The sequence below is a fragment of the Adiantum capillus-veneris genome, chromosome 21 (genome assembly GCF_014529385.1).
Source record: "Adiantum capillus-veneris isolate H3 chromosome 21, ASM1452938v2, whole genome shotgun sequence".
NCBI classification, from domain to species: domain Eukaryota; kingdom Viridiplantae; phylum Streptophyta; class Polypodiopsida; order Polypodiales; family Pteridaceae; genus Adiantum; species Adiantum capillus-veneris.
Window position 1 is genome coordinate 118,349,701 of NC_140951.1, and position 16,700 is coordinate 118,366,400.

Sequence of the window (16,700 nt, forward strand, 5' to 3'; positions counted from 1 at the left end):
GTTCTTGTGGTGGTCACTTTGCTTCAAAGATCACTTTTCATAAAGTCGGTTATGTGTGGCCAAGCGTTCAACGTGATGTTCATCATTGGTGCAAGTCTTGTAAAGAGTGTCAAAGCATGGAAAATAGGGTTCTTATAACTTTGAAACTTTTGAAGATAGATCATTGTGAGTTTCTATAGACACCACCATTAACTTTTGGTCATCATGAAAGCGCATCATCCACTTGATTGTGCTAACTAGCAATGTGAGCTATATGAAAATAAAATTGCAAAAGAAAATTTGCTCACCTCATTTGTTTTTCGGAAAGCTTGGTTTGCGTCATGAAGTATTTGAGACTTTGATGGTCTATTCATAAAATAAACGGAGTCCCCAATAGATAGTGATTCCATGTGTCCAGGGCAGTTAAAAAAGCTAAAAGCTCTTTCTCATAAATTACTAAGACCCGTTCATCCATAGTGAGTCTTCGGCTCTCATATGCTATGGCATTCCCTTCTTGAAGTAAGACTGCTCCAAGGCAATCACCACAAGCATCACATTGGACTTCAAATGGCTTTGAGAGATCGAGAAGCATGAGGACCGGCTGGGGGGTAAGCTTCTCTTTTAGCTTTGCAAAAGCATTTTTCTCCTTAGTAGTCCATGAAACTTAATGTTCTTCTTTGTTAAGCCATGTAATGGTCCTGCTATTTGAGAAAATTTTGCTATGAAGCATCTATAGTATGCATACATACCAATAAAGATTCTTAGTTCCTTGGATTAGGCCATGATTTTATTACCTCTAACTTCGATGGATCCATACAGATACCATCTTGAGAGATAATATCACCTAAGTATTGAATCTCTTGAAGGCAAAATTCACTTTTCTTTTAGTAGAATAGCTCAATCACTTGGAGATGTTTCTTGTGTTCCTCCAAGGACTTGGAGTAGATGATGATATCATCAAAGAACACTCCGATGACTTTACGGTAGGGATATAATATTTTCTCCATTAGACGATTGAACATGGCTGGTGCATTGGTCAAGTCAAAAGGCATGACTAGATATTCATAAAGACCAAACGTTGTACAAAACGCGGTCTTTAGGATATCTTCATCCACTATCCTTATTTGATGATAGCCACTTTTAAAGTCAATCCTATTGAAGTAGGTAGATAGGCTTGTAGCTTAGTACATAGATTTTCTACCTGAGGCACAGGAAATCCACTTCTGATAGTGATATGGTTTAGTGATGGATAGTCCACACACATATGGTATATATCTACCATCTTTCTTTTTGAACTAAAAGGATTGGAAAACAAAAGGGAGAGGATCTAGGCCTCACCATATCTTTGTCATACCAATTCTTGCACTTGCCTCATGATCTCCTCTTGTTTAGCTTGGGAAACTCTATAAGCAGGCTTGTTAGGCGGTGAGCTTCCTAGTAAGAGCTACCTAAGAGTCGTCGAGAAGATGCACCGGATGTTTGACAACGCTTTTTCTTCCAATCCTCTTCCAACATTGGTTGCATTTGCATTCCATAGCCAAGAGTATTGGTGTAGGCTCTCAACTTCTCTACTGGCTTGGAGAAGGAGATGGAACTCTTGCACTTTGCACACCACACAATGAGAGTGAGTGTGGGAGATTATACCCCCCAATAAACCCCCCTTCTTGCTTTGGTCGACCTCCTCTTATAGCTCAACTTGGAAGCTCATTGGACCCCTGAAAGCCTGGCCAAGCACACATAGAATTCATAACAAGCATCAAGGGTAGCCTTGGACAAGTGTCCCCCTTTCCTTTTTGAGCGGGAGGACTTGATAAATGCTAAAACAATTAATTAAATTAACTAATTTATCATTGGACCCTTGAGAGGCCAACCAATCCTTTAGGAACACTATGAGGGCAACATGAGGAGGAGCTTGACAAGTGACCTCTTTTCCTTCTTGGTATCAAGCTTGCCTTGTATGAGTGTGTGTGTGTGTGTGTGTGTTCTCTCTCTAGCCCTTACAATTAGGGCTCGCCCCCTGATGAGTAGGGATTAGATTTGAATTTTTCAACACCTTACCCTCAAGCACCTTAGTCATGGAGCACTTTAGCACCTTTTTCACTAATCACATCAAGCACCTCAAGCACCTTAGTAAGCAACCACGACAAGCACCTCAAGCTTGCGCCGGGTTCCCACCACTAGCACAACCCTAGCTTACCTAAGGTCAAAGGAATTTCAACACTAACCATTGGAGGTCTTTAATGAAGCTAACCCTGAGGTCTTTAATCTCCATTAGCTAGCCTTACTCTTTGACATATCATCTCTCATTTGGGTCCCTTTATCATTGGCCATGTGTCAAGATAGACCTGAAAGCACATGTCTATATTCTAACCCTTGTTCCCGTCTATTCTCCCACATAAATGATCAGTTAAATATGAGAAAATCATTTGGGTTGGCTAGATATTATATTTTATGACATTAATGAGCGTGCACGGAGAGAGAGAGAGAGAGAGAGAGAGAGAGAGAGAGAGAGAAGAGAGAGGGGGGGGGGGGGGGGGGGGGGGGGGGGGGGGGGGGGGGGGGGGGGGGGGGGGGGGGGGGGGGGGGGGGGGGGGGGGGGGGGGGGGGGGGGGGGGGGGGTGGGGGGGGTGGGGGGGGGGGGGGGGGGGGTGAGATGAAGCACCAATTGTGTGCTATAGGTCAAGCATCTTAACTTAATCCTTCCCCACAAGCCCTTGGATGATTTCAACAATTGCAAAGCACAAAAAAAGGCAAGCTTGAGGATCTTTCTATCTAGTATGTCATCTCTTGGAACACACTGGACTATAGGATATTGGAATAGCGACTGGACTAGAAAGCTCTAGGCTGTTCTCAACAAATACAAATGAGGACATTTCTTCGGATGCAATTACCTATGCTTGCATCTTGAAGCCATGTAGTACTATGCAAAACATAGAGTTTTGATAGATTTTAGTACATTATTATGTTAAACGATTTGAGTTTATTATCTGAACAGTATATATATAGTAGAGTTGAAACAACAAAATAAGGTGCTCCCCGGCTTAGTATCCATAGCCTACTGATTGAGTGATTCTACTATAGTGATTGCGCTGAAGCGTATGAACTAAAAAGTCATCACTATAATAAAACCTAAACTGTCTATGTTGTAGAACATGAATTTACCTCTGCTTCTTTTAACTTAAATCTCTCTTTAAACCTATCTTGTGCCTATTGATTGAGCGACTCTATGGTAGTGATTGCACCAGAGCCTATGAACTGAGAAATGATTACTACAATAAACCCTACATTGTTTATGACGTACAATATAAAGTTACCTTTGCTTCTCTGTAAGCATAATCAATATCATGCCTCTTTTCATTTTTTTTGATTCATGTTCTGTGTCTGACATAGAGCACATATATTCACAATTGTGGACGTTTCGACTGCAGAAGCACGACTTCATCTTGACAACATTGCAAGGTCCGTTATCTGTATCCAATTCCCTATGCCTATATGTTTACTTGGTGCACCACATAATTGCTACGGGGCAAGGCACGGCTTCCGCTTCTTAAAATTTTGGAGAGACCATACTGTCAACTCTCCACCATACTTTTGTATGGCACTTTTGCATGACGTGAATTGTATATTTAGCATTTTTACTTTGTGCCTCCTAACTGAAAAATGAAATGTTTAACTATTCACATTGCTTTGATGTAGCTTGATTCAAACATTGTCCTCTGGCTTGCACAATTAGACAACACCCGTACACGATTACCAGGTCGGTAGTGCATTTCAATGTTTAGTCTGTTGATGCTTTCTATATCGTTTGAGTTGGTCAATGCCACATGTTCTCCTCACTAGTGCATTCTCAATTTCGATCATCGTTTACACACATGTCTTTTAAAAGTACGTGAATGTCTGTGAAATTGGACCATTTTACAAATAGCTATAGAGGTAATCAATCATGATATATGCAATTCTTGTCCAAAAGAGCTAGTTTGGTTGGTTGAGCACATAACCGTCGTGACTTGGGTCATGGGTTCGAGTGCTGTCCAAAAGAGCTAGTTTGGTTGGTTGAGCACATAACCGTCGTGACTTGGGTCATGGGTTCGAGTGCGGTCCCTAGTAGCACTCACGAACGTGCTTGTTGTTTTGCACGAGATTTGTCCCAAAAAAAAATCACCAATGCGCTTTGTGCTTGTTTACTTTAGTTTAGTACTAGATGCTTAGTGTCAATTTAGGTGTAGCCTCTTGCGTTCTATAGATGCTCTACAACAATGCCCACCAAGCAAGACTAGTTGTGAGCATTTAATAAAGCGAGAACAAACCCCATAAAGATTCGAGGCTCGATCATAAGACGAAGACACGTTAAAAATGCAAAATTACAGGAGGAATAAATAAATGAGGATCGGGCTAACAATAGAGGTCGAGGTCGAAAGTGAGGGTTCAATTGGTGGCCAGGCCACGGGCGCCAAGGAAGGCGCACGTGCCGCCGTCGGACTAATAATAGAGGTCAAGGTCAAAAGAGAGGGTCCAATTAGGAGGAAGCGTGCGGTCGATTCTGACAAGGAGGCAGGTGGCCAGGCCACGAGCGCCAAGGAAGGCGCCCGTGCCGCCGATGACACTCATGTAGCGCACGGGGTCGGCCTCGCGAATCTGGCCGAAGATGTCGAGGGTGCCCTTGTACTCGCCTTCGGTGATGTTGGCGGTGAAGATGTGGAAGAGCGTGTAGCCTATCTTGCTGTCCAGCTGCCAGAAGCCGCGAGCCATGCCTATCTGCTGCGAGGTGTTGGAGGGGCCGATGGTGAGGGGGTCTTCGAAAGTGGAGGTGGTGCCGAAAGAGTAGGGGTTGGGCCATGTCACATTGGGCGGCAGGCCATACACAGAGGTGAAGTTGTCGTTGTTGTCGACGACCAGGTTGTAGGCAATGTTGTGGAGGTAGAAGGTGAAGGAGCTGGGCCCGCACAGGGTGGCCGCCCGCGTCCTGCAGGATGCAATGTCCATGGCGCTGCTCGTGAGGGCATCATCGATCCCAGCGAGCGCTAGTGCATAATGTGGCAGCAGAATGCAGGCCACTAGAGTAACTACAAGCAGCGCGTGCGCAAGCAGAGAGCCCATCGCTGTAATATTGCAAAGCAGCGCTCGCTCCTATTACATAAATGTGAGAAGTTTGCAAAGTTGCAGAGACGATTGTGAGTTTGTGACCGATGCAGGCAAAGCCTGATACTAATAGCACCTTAAATACAAATGGCCAATGAGCTGTTCTGTTAGAGGGACCTCTAGCTCAACTTATTGACTACGTCTTTGGCCGGCTTTCTCCCTGCCGGCAGGTGCTATTTCTGGAATGGGGACAATATACTGCATATTTTAAATTTTAAACAAATTCAATAAAATACATAGGAATGTTCCCCTTCCCTTTGCGTGCCTTCAGGTTTCTCGCCTCCCCCCTGGGCCCTTAGCCCTTGCATCCTTTTCCTACTCGGCTACTCCTACCCCACTCCTCATGCTGTCACACAGGCTCCACGTCCGTCTGTCCTGTCGCACAATTATTTTTTTGGGAAAATTACCAAAATACCCCTCTAATTTGTGGAAATTCCCAAAATACCCCTCAAATTTCAAAAATTTCTAGAATACCCTTGTATCTATTTTGGTTGGATTGATCAAGATTTTTAAATCTTTATTCCTTTTTTATAATTGAGATCTGTTTTTGCATGCTTAACATGTAATTTGCCACAAATTATCTCGCAAAAAAAGGCAATTATGTCTAAAGATAATGAAGCAATTCATCTCCAAAGCCTACATAATCGACTCAAATTCTAGATTTAGCATCTTATATTGATAAGCAGTGAGTCTTCTTATAATCTTTAGAGAAATTTAATTTCACAACCAGGGTATTTTGGGAATTTTCGAAAATTGGAAGGGCATTTTGGGAAATATTTATAACAAAATATTGGGTTGTTTTGGTAATTTTTGAAATTTGAGGGTATCTTGGGAATTTCCACAAATAAGAGGGGTATTTTGCTATGTTTTTTTTTTTTTTTGGAAGAGAAAATTCGAATCAAGGCGCCTTCGTACACAAGCAATGGCAACGTTATGATGACGCATGGGAAGCTTGGCTGCTTCTGTGAAACGAAGCTCTCGCAAGCTAACTCTGCCAACAACGGCAGAGTTGACTACAGCAAGGCTTCATTTTGCAAAAAGACGACAATTTTTTTTTTGAATGCTGAGTCTATTCAAGTGCAAGGAACAACACAGCTTACGTTTGCTTTATCCCCACCCTTCGGTCGTGCGAATCCTCCCTTAACTTGAAAAGAAAAACATGAGACCCACAGGATGGGTGGATCCTCCCCTTACAACTCATGAGGTTATGAGGAAATAATTCCTTCGTTATAAGCCTAGGGACATAATAAAACTTAGAAAGTACAGCTCTCCATTTTTGCCATCTCAAATACTTCTGAATGTCTGAAATAGATGTTCCTTCCTGAAGCGCTTCATTTGCTACGTTACAAAGATGAGCAACACATTTACATAAATCGTATTTCAATAAGAATAAGGGCGGTGAAGGTGAGTGGCCAAAGACCCTGTAGTTTCTTTGACTCCACATAAACCAGCTGAGAATTCCTCTCCAGATGCTCCACAAAACTATATCAAAGGCCTTTGCATTGGCCTAGCACTAGTTCTTAAACACTAATGGGGACCAGGCATAACTGAATAGTCGCATTGTTGATGATCTTCAAGATTCCTTGATTGGCTTTGCAGTTGAAGAGACTATGTCAACAAGGGAGCTCTTTGCATAGCTAGAATTACTTGAAAATTTGAGTCTACTAGTGACACACTGATGATGTCTTGAGATATGTCTGGGCACTATTGGGCTTGTGCTATAGGCAGGTTGTAGTCTGAGTGAAGATCCTATATAGTTCTGAATCTGTGTCCATTGAACGAGTCACTCCACCTTCTGATGCCAAGTTTAAAGCATTTGTGAGCCCTTGCACTTAGAATAGATTTAGACTTAGCTACAAAACACCTTCCAAGGGGAGTCAGATAAAAAGAGAGTAAATGCTTAGAGGGTCTCCACTTGCTCTTTAAGTCTGCTCTTGCTCTTTAGAATTTGTAGATTAGAGGGGAGCCAACAAGGGTGATGTATTGGGGAGACATCATGATTTCCCTCAAAGTAAGATTATTCTGAGCTTTATAGGTTATGCATTTAAACTTGTGACAATTCCTTTTGATTGATAGCGCCCAATAGTCATTGGATGAAGCAGACCTCATTATGCATTTTGTTGCAAGTTTGTTGGATACGAAGTCGAGGTGTAGACAGATTGTATCCCAATCAAATTTTGAAACCGTATGCTAGGGCACTTTATTTCTTGTTGTTTTTAGAGGGTTTTACCAAGGAAGCTGATGCCCTTGTTGGATCTTTTGAGGGTTTTTTTTTCCTCTTAGTATTTCCAGTTGGAGGGCTAATCTTCTTCCTTAGCTTGAATCATCAGGATGTCCATTGAGAGTTCTTGTGAGACCATAATCTCTTGTTTGCTTGTTCTGCTCTTCTAGTTGCATTTCAAAAAGATCATTATCTTGAATTTGCATCTTACCCTTCCCTAAAGACATATGCACGTAAGATTTGGGGATGGTTTCTCCTTCTGAATATAAAGAAGAGGATGATGAGAACCCTCTAGTCTTGCCTTGAGGACTATTTGGGGTTATCTCCTTAGGGAGGTTCTGCCATTGTTATTCCGAACTTGAGTAGAAGGATGATAATCCAGCTGGTTCTCTTGCTCAATACATTCTTTGAGATCAATGTCATCGCTCATGTTGAGGAATTGAAGGGACCACATATGTCATAATTGAATGGATCAGATTGAAAATTATCCCTTTTTTCATGATTGGGATCTTTCTGAGGGGTAGCAAGCTTAAGATCAAGAAAATTCTTGATCTGATGCCCTTGTTTAAACAGTGAAACCAAGCATCAGAGAGATTCTTATAAGCCAACATTTGGAGATGAAGGTGGTTTCCATTGGAATCTGTGATGGGTATTGAGTTCTTTAGATCCTCTTTTCAGTCTATTTCTATGAGAATCTAAGGGTCCTATTAAGGGTTAATGCGTGGCCTTGATCTCTAACCCAGAACTCTACCAACAAAGTTGCCTATTTCGAGGATTGAATCCCTTATACTACTAATTGAACACAGAGAGGGGAGTATTCCTAATTATCCACTGTACTTGGCTGACAGCCTACAAGGATGAGCTGGGGTTATTAAAGAAGAACATATAGTAGTTGTTAGGCAGATATTGGATGTGAGAGGTTTTAAGGTTTTTATTTTCCCACTTGTAGGAGACCCATGATTTGAGAGCTTCAAAGGATGGTCGAACCCCATGACAGAGGCCAATAACTACCCTTTCTTGAACCTAAGAGAATCATTTCTCTATTTCCCCTCATTCTTGCTCAGAGAGTTAGGTCTTCAAGCGAGCTGAACATAGTGACCTTTTTTTTTTTAGGACTGCCGTCCCTACCTCCCCTTCCTTCTCTTGTTGCCCATGTGCTCTCATCTTCCCTTTCTCCTCCTCCTCAGTCTCCTCCTCCAGCATACTCCCTCTCATCACCTCCTCTCTCCATCTACTCCTGAAACTTCCTTCCTTTCCTCCATCTTGTCCTCTAGCAAACCCCCTCCCTTTCTCAAGGTCATCCACTCCCTTTTTCCCTCTCTCTTTTCCTATCACTCTATACCCCTATCCGTCCCTCACATCTCTTTCTCTCTCTCTCTCTCTCTCTCTCTCTCTCTCTCTCTCTCTCTCTCTCTCCTCTCTCTCTCTCCTCTCCTCTCTCTCTCTCTCTCTCTCTCCTCTCTCTCCTTGGCCACCATTCTCCCCCCCCCACTCTCTGAGTCTATTCGCCCCCACCTCCCCTCAACCCCCCACCCCCCCCCCCCCCCCCCCCCCCCCCCCCCCCCCCCCCCCCCCCCCCTTGACACATGGATAAATTAATCCCTTTCCAAGTTTTCATTGGATGCACCCTCCTTGTCTCTCACATAGACCGAGATCACTTAGCTCATCAGACACGACTTGATTCAGTTGGACACTAGGAGTACATGGATACATTCTATGTGTGTGCTTAACATGAAGATGGCCTTCTATAGAGAGCGTCTCCTTGAGATTACAGAGGATAGTTTTGTGACCAGATCTGCCTACATGAACACTCATCTATCCCATGGATTACGATGTGTTATTGGACAGATGCGCACATCATCACATCAATTAGAGATTGTGGCTGGAAGATTTAGAGGAGTACCCTTAGAGGCTAGGCTTGAGAGAGACTGAGATGTGGTACAGAGAAAGAGAGAGAGAGAGAGAGAGAGAGAGAGAGAGAGAGAGAGAGAGAGAGAGAGAGAGAGAGAGAGAGAGAGAGAGAGAGGAAAAGATAGAGGGAGAGAGGGAGGAAAAGCGAGAGAGATAGGGGAGGGGGGTTTCTTCTTTTCTTTTCTTTACAAGAGGGAAAGAGTGGGGGGAGAAGGGGTTGCTTTAGGAAGAAAAGAAAAAGAAAAACGGTTGACCGCCCCCACTCTTTCCCTCTTTTAAAGAGAAAAAAGAAGAAGCCACCCCCCCTCCGCCATCTCTCTCTCTCTCTCTCTCTCTCTCTCTCTCTCTCTCTCTCTCTCTCTCTCTCTCTCTCTCTCTCTCTCTCTCTCTCTCTCTCTCTCTCTCGCCACACCTCGCTCTCTCTCAACTCTAGCCTCTATTGGTACTCCTCTAAGTCTGCCAGCCTCAAACTCTAGTTGATGTGATGATGTGTGCATCTGTCCAATAACACATTGTCCATGGTATAAATGAGTGTTCATTTAGGCGGGTCTCATCACAAAACCATCCTTTGTAAGCTCAAGGAGATGCTCTTTGTAGAAATCCCACTTTGTGCCAATCACAACCATAGGCTATATCCATGTCCTCCTAGTGTCTAACTAAATCAAGTCCTCTCTGATGAGCTGAGTGATCTCGATGTGTGTGAGAGACAAGGAGGGTGTGTCCAGTGAACACATGGAAAGGGGGTAATTTATCCATGTCAAAGAGAGAGAAGAGAGAGAGAGAGAGAGAGAGAGAGAGAGAGAGAGAGAGAGAGAGAGAGAGAGAGAGAGAGAGAGAGAGAGAGAGGAGGCAAAGAGAGAGAGGGAAGATATGGAGGGAGGGAAAGAAGAAGAAGAGGAATTTAACGTGGTAGGAAACTATCCCAAGAGACCTCAACGACTGGAGTTGAACTCAAGACTTGACATTTAAGAGGAAACTGACATAATCAGTCTACCATACTTGGGTGATAGAAAGGTTATACCATTTTCCTCTATTTATTAGCACACACCTACCCAGATAGCTGAGAAAAGGAGGATTTTAACATCGTTGGAAACCATCCCAAGAGATCTCAAAGATACGGGAGTTGAACTCAAGACCTGTTATTCAAGAGGGAAAAGGCATACCAGGCTACCACACTTGAGTTATTGAAAGGTTACACCATTTTTCTCTTTTTATTAGTGCACACACACACACATACACACACACGAGAGAGAGAGAGAGAGAGAGAGAGAGAGAGAGAGAGAGAGAGAGAGAGAGAGAGAGAGAGAGAGAGAGAGAGAGAGAGAGAGAGAGAAAGGGGGGGGGGGGGGGGGGCAATAGAGGGGATGGGTTGGAGGGATCTTTAGAGGGAGAGAGGTGGAGGGGGGAGAGAGAGAAGGGAAGGGTCCAACACACACACACACACACACACACACACACACACAAGAGAGAGAGAGAGAGAGAGAGAGAGAGAGAGAGAGAGAGAGAGAGAGAGAGAGAGAGAGAGAGAGAGAGAGAGAGAGAGAGAGAGAGAGAGAGAGAGAGAGAGAGAGAGAGAGAGAGAGATAGGGCTGACACACACACACACAGAAGGAGGAGGAGGTTCTTGGCTACTCCACTAGAGGGAGGGGCGGAAATGGGCTATGGTTGCACCCCCCACACCCCATCTATAGCTCACCGCCCTCACCCATGACTTACTTCATAGCCCTTTACTATCATTGCCTCGAAATCTACTTCAGTGTTGCTTGCCTATCCCTCACGAGCACACAACTTGGTAACACAACATTGCACACAATAGACATGACTGAGCTCCCTGTAGGTTTCTCGCTAGAGACAAGAGATATATGTGCCTCCCAAGGGAAAGAGGCTTGCCCTCCCGTTGGCTGAGAGAGAGAGAGAGAGAGAGAGAGAGAGAGAGAGAGAGAGAGAGAGAGAGAGAGAGAGAGAGAGAGAGCTGTGGCACACCAATTGAAAATCAGTGCAGATGGCCTAGGCTATGAAATTGATAGAGAGCAAGGGAAAGAAAAAACTTGGAAGGTGGGTCCATGCATGAATCCATGTCTATGTGTGGCAAGGTTTGACAGAGAGAGTGAAATCTAGAGAAGCTTCTACTTCACTTTGATTTTTAAGAATCATGGAGACATACTATTCTCACAAACCTAATGGCTCAGAGGATAAAAGATTATATTATGAAGTTGGGGTCCATGATGATGACTCCGAAGGCACGAAGGGCACCATGTTTTGAGCAGAAAAGGTCTCATGGTCCGCCTTGTCCCATTTCCACTATGCAAAGACATAGATGAAGGTTGTGGCAGTCTCGCATAACTTAAGATGCCACTCTGGGAAAATCCAAAAACGCATGGGTGAAACGAGTGTAATAAGAGAAAACCTGGAAGTTACAAACACATTTTCACAAGTGGATGCGGTAGAGCTAGTTCATCTTGCGGATACACATTGGGTGTGCTAATCAACACAGGAATTCTTCTAAACAATCCCTCCTTCTCCAAAAACACTTATGATCCAAATGGTGTGGGTGTGTCTCAACCGCTCTTTCCTGCCTTGGTCGAATTAAGTCTTGGAGGGAGTGCTACCACGACTATTAGAACCATGTCACGTGTATTTGCATGTATGGATCCTACATCTGTTAGGCGTTTGATTTTGGATCTACTCCAACAAACAGGGGGACCAAGTGGGCATTTTCTCATCTGGAACCCCTATTGTCCAATTCACAGCTCTGGTGTAGCGAAACATTATTGGTGCTATGAGAAGGGTAGTGCATTGCTATGTGTACCTATAGGTGCTAAAGTGAATATGAAGATCCAAGTTAGGCAAGAGTGTCCAGGGATGTATGTTGAAGGTGGTTTTTGAGGCCAAAAAGGGCTATTTTAGGGATAACTAGGGTGGATTCCACAAGATCAAATCTGAAAGTTTCAAGGTGTATGAAATGCCCCTTATGGGGCTCTCTAGGTTTGTCTAGAAGATTGGTTAATCAGAGCTATGGGGGGAAAGTTATGGTAATTTGAAAAAAAAGGTGGTTTGTAGATCCCCGCCAGAGTGGACAGGTGTAAATGAATGGAAAGAGAACAAGTGAGTGGATAGGCTCGACTTTGTCTCGTTTTGAAGTGTTTCTGTCTTTTTGGATCGTCAATCAAAGTCCAAATGGCCAAGTTATTAGCAGTTGAAGTTCTGTCGGGGACTAGGTCTGCTCCCTTTTGGTCGCCTTAGAGAACATGCCATAAGGGATTTTCTTGAGCTTACCAAGATTTGCAAAGATATTTTGCAATGCATGAAATCCATTGGAAGTGACGGCTTGTTGATCAAAGCTATAGAAGTTATGTATTGATTATCAAAGCTGGAAGCATTTGTTGCAGGCGGGGTGGTATTTGGTGATTTTCTCCCAATTTTGGGCCCTCGGATTACGTCCTTGGAAGACTTGAGATGAAAAAAGGCAATGGGAATCAGAGTTTGTATGGGGAGCTTTGAGTTGGGCTTTACATCATGCTGGGACTTAGGAGCTAGTGGCCAAAAAAAAAGAAGTTAAGGTGAGGTTTGAGGGAAAAAACTTCAGCTACAAAGCGAGCATTGCTTGAGAGGCTACCATATGGTGTTTAGATTAATCCCACATAAGGAGGCATGAGACAAATATGCTAAGATATATATATATATATATATATATATATATATATATATATATGAATGAGCCATTCCTATAATGCAAAAATGGGAAAGAGAGGGAGCTTAAATGGAGCCCTCCTCAACCCTCCTCATGGGCATGTGTGATAGATGCTCTAAGGTGTTGCTCGTGGTGAACTTGAGGCAGTTTTGGGAATATGCCTATTGTTCATGGTTGGTATGGTTGATGTGGAAATCGTTGGTGTTTGGGTGGCCACTTGTAAGGCATTGTACACAAGCAGGGTCCTCAAAGGGATCCATTAATATTGAAGGCAAAAGGAACCCCCCACCCCCCTCCCCCCCCAAGCGATATTTCTAGTTCTCAGGAGGGGAGATGTGAGTTCTCATGAGAGAGTGAGCTTGAGGGATTCACTGAACTTTTGGCAAAGGGAGAGCGCCCTACCAAGATATGGTTCACAAAATACTAAAAAGGGTGGACAAGTATCTAGATAACGGAAAATTGCTAAAATTGTAATACCTCCCTCAATAAGGGTTTTTTTTTTTCTATTTCATAGGGGCTTTTTTACTTGGAGTGTGGTTAGAGACGTCATGAACCATGTGTGCGAGTTGTGTGGGGATTTTTGCACAGGTGTGTTTTGCAAAGCCAAGGATTGTGAGGGAGGTGTGTGCCCCTGTTTTTGAAGAAACTGTCTCAGAGAGATTGTACATTGTGACGAGACACGGTGTTGGGCGCATTTTTGACACCCCGTTTTTTGTAAATTTGTACATACGGACATGAAGCCCGATGTCAAAAGGGTGTGTGGGCTTTCTTTTTGTGGGGTTTTTAGATTGCGATAGCAAGCACATGTACATGCACTGCAAGTCGCTAGTCTAGTGACTGTTGTCAGGCTGCTCTAAGTGCCCGTGAGTGAGTTTTTTCAAGTGAGACTTGTATATAACTTAAACTCATGTACAAACTTAAAAAAATTTAGCCAAAGATCAGAAAATTGCAGGTTTGAGCTGGTTGTGCATTCTTGATGGTTTTTATTGCAGTTTTTGCTCTCGCCTTGCCTACTCTACGTGTAGTCGTGTTGGGACATCTCCCTGTTCGCATCAATTTTGCATGTAGCGGCGTGTAGATTCAAATTGGGTCATCTTCAAATTTCTCACAAGTAATTTTTCAAGCTTCCTCCCAAGCTTTAAGGTGCCCCAATTGGAGTTGTGCTCTTCAGGTTACAACTAGTTCTCTGTAGGGTTATGGCTATGGAAGCCTAGTCGCAAATTGTGTGCAGACAAATTCAGAGGGCATGTATCTATGAGTTGTGGAATTTATGTTGAAGTTGTGGGTTGTGTCATTCAATTTTGAAAGGAGAGTCTCTTATCTTCATATGAATTGGTCGGCGTGTGTTGTAAATCAGTGCTTTGATAGGGTTTTGCTCCTAGGTGACATAGTCTCTTAGGTGGGCGACGACTAGTAAATTCCCAAGGGTCTGCTCTTATTGGATTGGTGGTGTTTCAAAGGGATTTTCCAAGGATTTTGGTGTTCTTGTAGTGCTCTTTCAACGCTCTTGGGTGACATTTCTATAGAGGTGTTTCTGTTTGCTTGTTTCCCAATAGTCTGTTTGGTGCCCGCCACCACCGAGGAATTGCTTCAAGTTACCTTCAGTTTACAGGTTTTGGAAGACATGGTGTTTGATTTTTTGGTGTTTAGTGAGAAATCAAATGAGAGTTCAAAAAGTTTCATTGAGAGAATGTAGTTTGCTCGCCTTCTTGCTGACAGGTAAGACCCAGTGTTGGTGCTGTCAATCTTCTATTTCTATTTGAAGGGAGATGCTAGGGAATGGTTGAAAGGCTACAAAAAGGAGCTACAATCAGACCAAACTCGTCAATTTATGACTTATGAAATGGTAAGGCATGCTTTTATTACACACTTTCAGCAGGTGGAAGACTCACAAAAGGTATGGAAGTCTCTTCAAGGCTTGGTATAGGGTGAGAGCCAGACCATAGAAGACTTTGTGAAGGCATTCAATGCGTTATGGGAAAAGTGGCGTACATCTTTGGGGGTTGAAATTCCTCCAGCAATGTTGAAGAAGGACAGGTTTCTTGGAAGCTTAAGGAGTAACCTACGCTTGAAGGTAGAGCTTAAGCAGCCAAGGACCTTTGAGGAGGCAGTCAAATTGCAAAGAATAAAGAGTGAAAAGTAGAGAATCTTCATTAACTTGGAATCAATGTCGAGCCAAAGGTTGAAGTGAAAGTGGTAGAGCAACCAAGGGTCCTCATTAGGGAGCCAAGTAATGATCAACAAGCTTCTCATGATGTGAATGATTTTCGCAAAGAGATGCAAGAGGTTGTAGGTCTTATGAAGAATCTTAGTGTGCAAATGATGGGAGGTGGAAGAGGTCAAAGCTATGGATATGGACGTGGTTATGGAAGCAATGAGGGTTTTACAGGTGGTAGAGAAAGAGGCATGGCTGGAAGAGGAGATATGTTTCAATGTTACAATTGTGGTGAATGGGGTCATAAAAGCCCTCAATGTGGCAAGCCAAAGAGAATGGGTGGTGACATGTTTCCTCTACCTCCACAAATTCCTTCTCGAGCTCAAGATTATGGTATTGAGATAAAAGGGGAAGCTGGGCGAAGCGGTTTGACAACTGAAGAGAGGGCAAAACAAAAGTGGTAAGCATAATCCGTTTGGAGAAGAAAGAGGATGGTTTGAGAGCTATTGTCATTCCTGTAGGTAAGAGGGTTATAAGAGATCATGACATGAGTGATGCAAGTCCCAGCCATAAAAGAGGGAAATAGGTTGAAACAAGTAGAGAAGAAGAAGAGAAAACCTAGGAAACATTACAATGCATCTGACTTTCCTTTGGGAAAAGGGCAACCAAATTATAGTTTAAGGGCTGATTTGGTGGGTAGAAAGGCTGATGTTACCTTTGGGCAACTCATGGAGATGTGTCCCAAGTTAAAGAGGCAATGGAAGCATGTAGTCAACCCCATGAAGAAGGAGCCTGCAAGGGGGTCAGTGAGAGTCCTATCTTTGAATGAGCTACCTGATATATGTCCTAGTATGGATGCATGGCATAAGAATAAGTGCATTGGAGAGGCTTATATTGATGGAGGTGCACAGGCATGAGTTATTACTCAAGCTTGTGTATCAAAGTTGGGACTCAACATGGTGAAGAATTCAGGTTTTCGCATAGAGCTTGCCAACCAATCAAGGGTGAGGTGCTTGGGAGTTGTAAAGGACTTGGAGGTGGATGTATTTGATGGTAAAGTTCTGGTCAATGCCATGTTATGCCCGCAGGTATTGGTGCTTTCCCTCTCATCCTTGGAAGACCATGGATATTACAGGCAACCAAAGATGTACAGGATTAGGGACATGGTACCATCACTCTCTACAATAGAAGGGGTGATAAGAAGAGGTTTGACATGGCTAGAAATCAATCTTTTGATGATGATTTTGATGAGAAAAGTGATGAAGAAGAGTACTTAAGTGAAGAAGAAGACAATGGGGATGATGGCAGTGAAGTGGAAAATAGCAGCGATAGCGATCTAGATGTTTTCTTGAAGAAGAGCATAATCAGAAACAAATATTTCATGGGCTTATGGAAAATGAGGATATCTATGGTTCTTATGAGAAAATTGAAGAGCTGATGCAACCCAAAGTTCAACCTAATGTCAAGGAGGAGCTGATACAAGGTATGTTGTCTCCCGACTTGACTAGTCATGAGAAGGGTGAGTACCTACATATGATACAACAATTTACCCATTTATTCATCACTTCTTATGAGGAAATGAGAGGCTTTAAGGTAGAGGAAAT

General features: G+C 43.3%; 1 protein-coding gene across 1 annotated transcript; it reads left to right on the forward strand.

Moving 5' to 3' along the window:
* The first annotated feature begins 4,343 nt into the window (after window positions 1–4,343).
* On the forward strand, window positions 4,344–5,133 carry LOC147431611 (uncharacterized). The gene has a single exon (XM_086494610.1). The coding sequence runs from the start codon at window positions 4,360–4,362 to the stop codon at window positions 5,002–5,004; it is 645 nt and encodes a 214-aa protein (XP_086350736.1). The 5' UTR covers window positions 4,344–4,359; the 3' UTR covers window positions 5,005–5,133.
* Window positions 5,134–16,700: the final 11,567 nt, after the last annotated feature.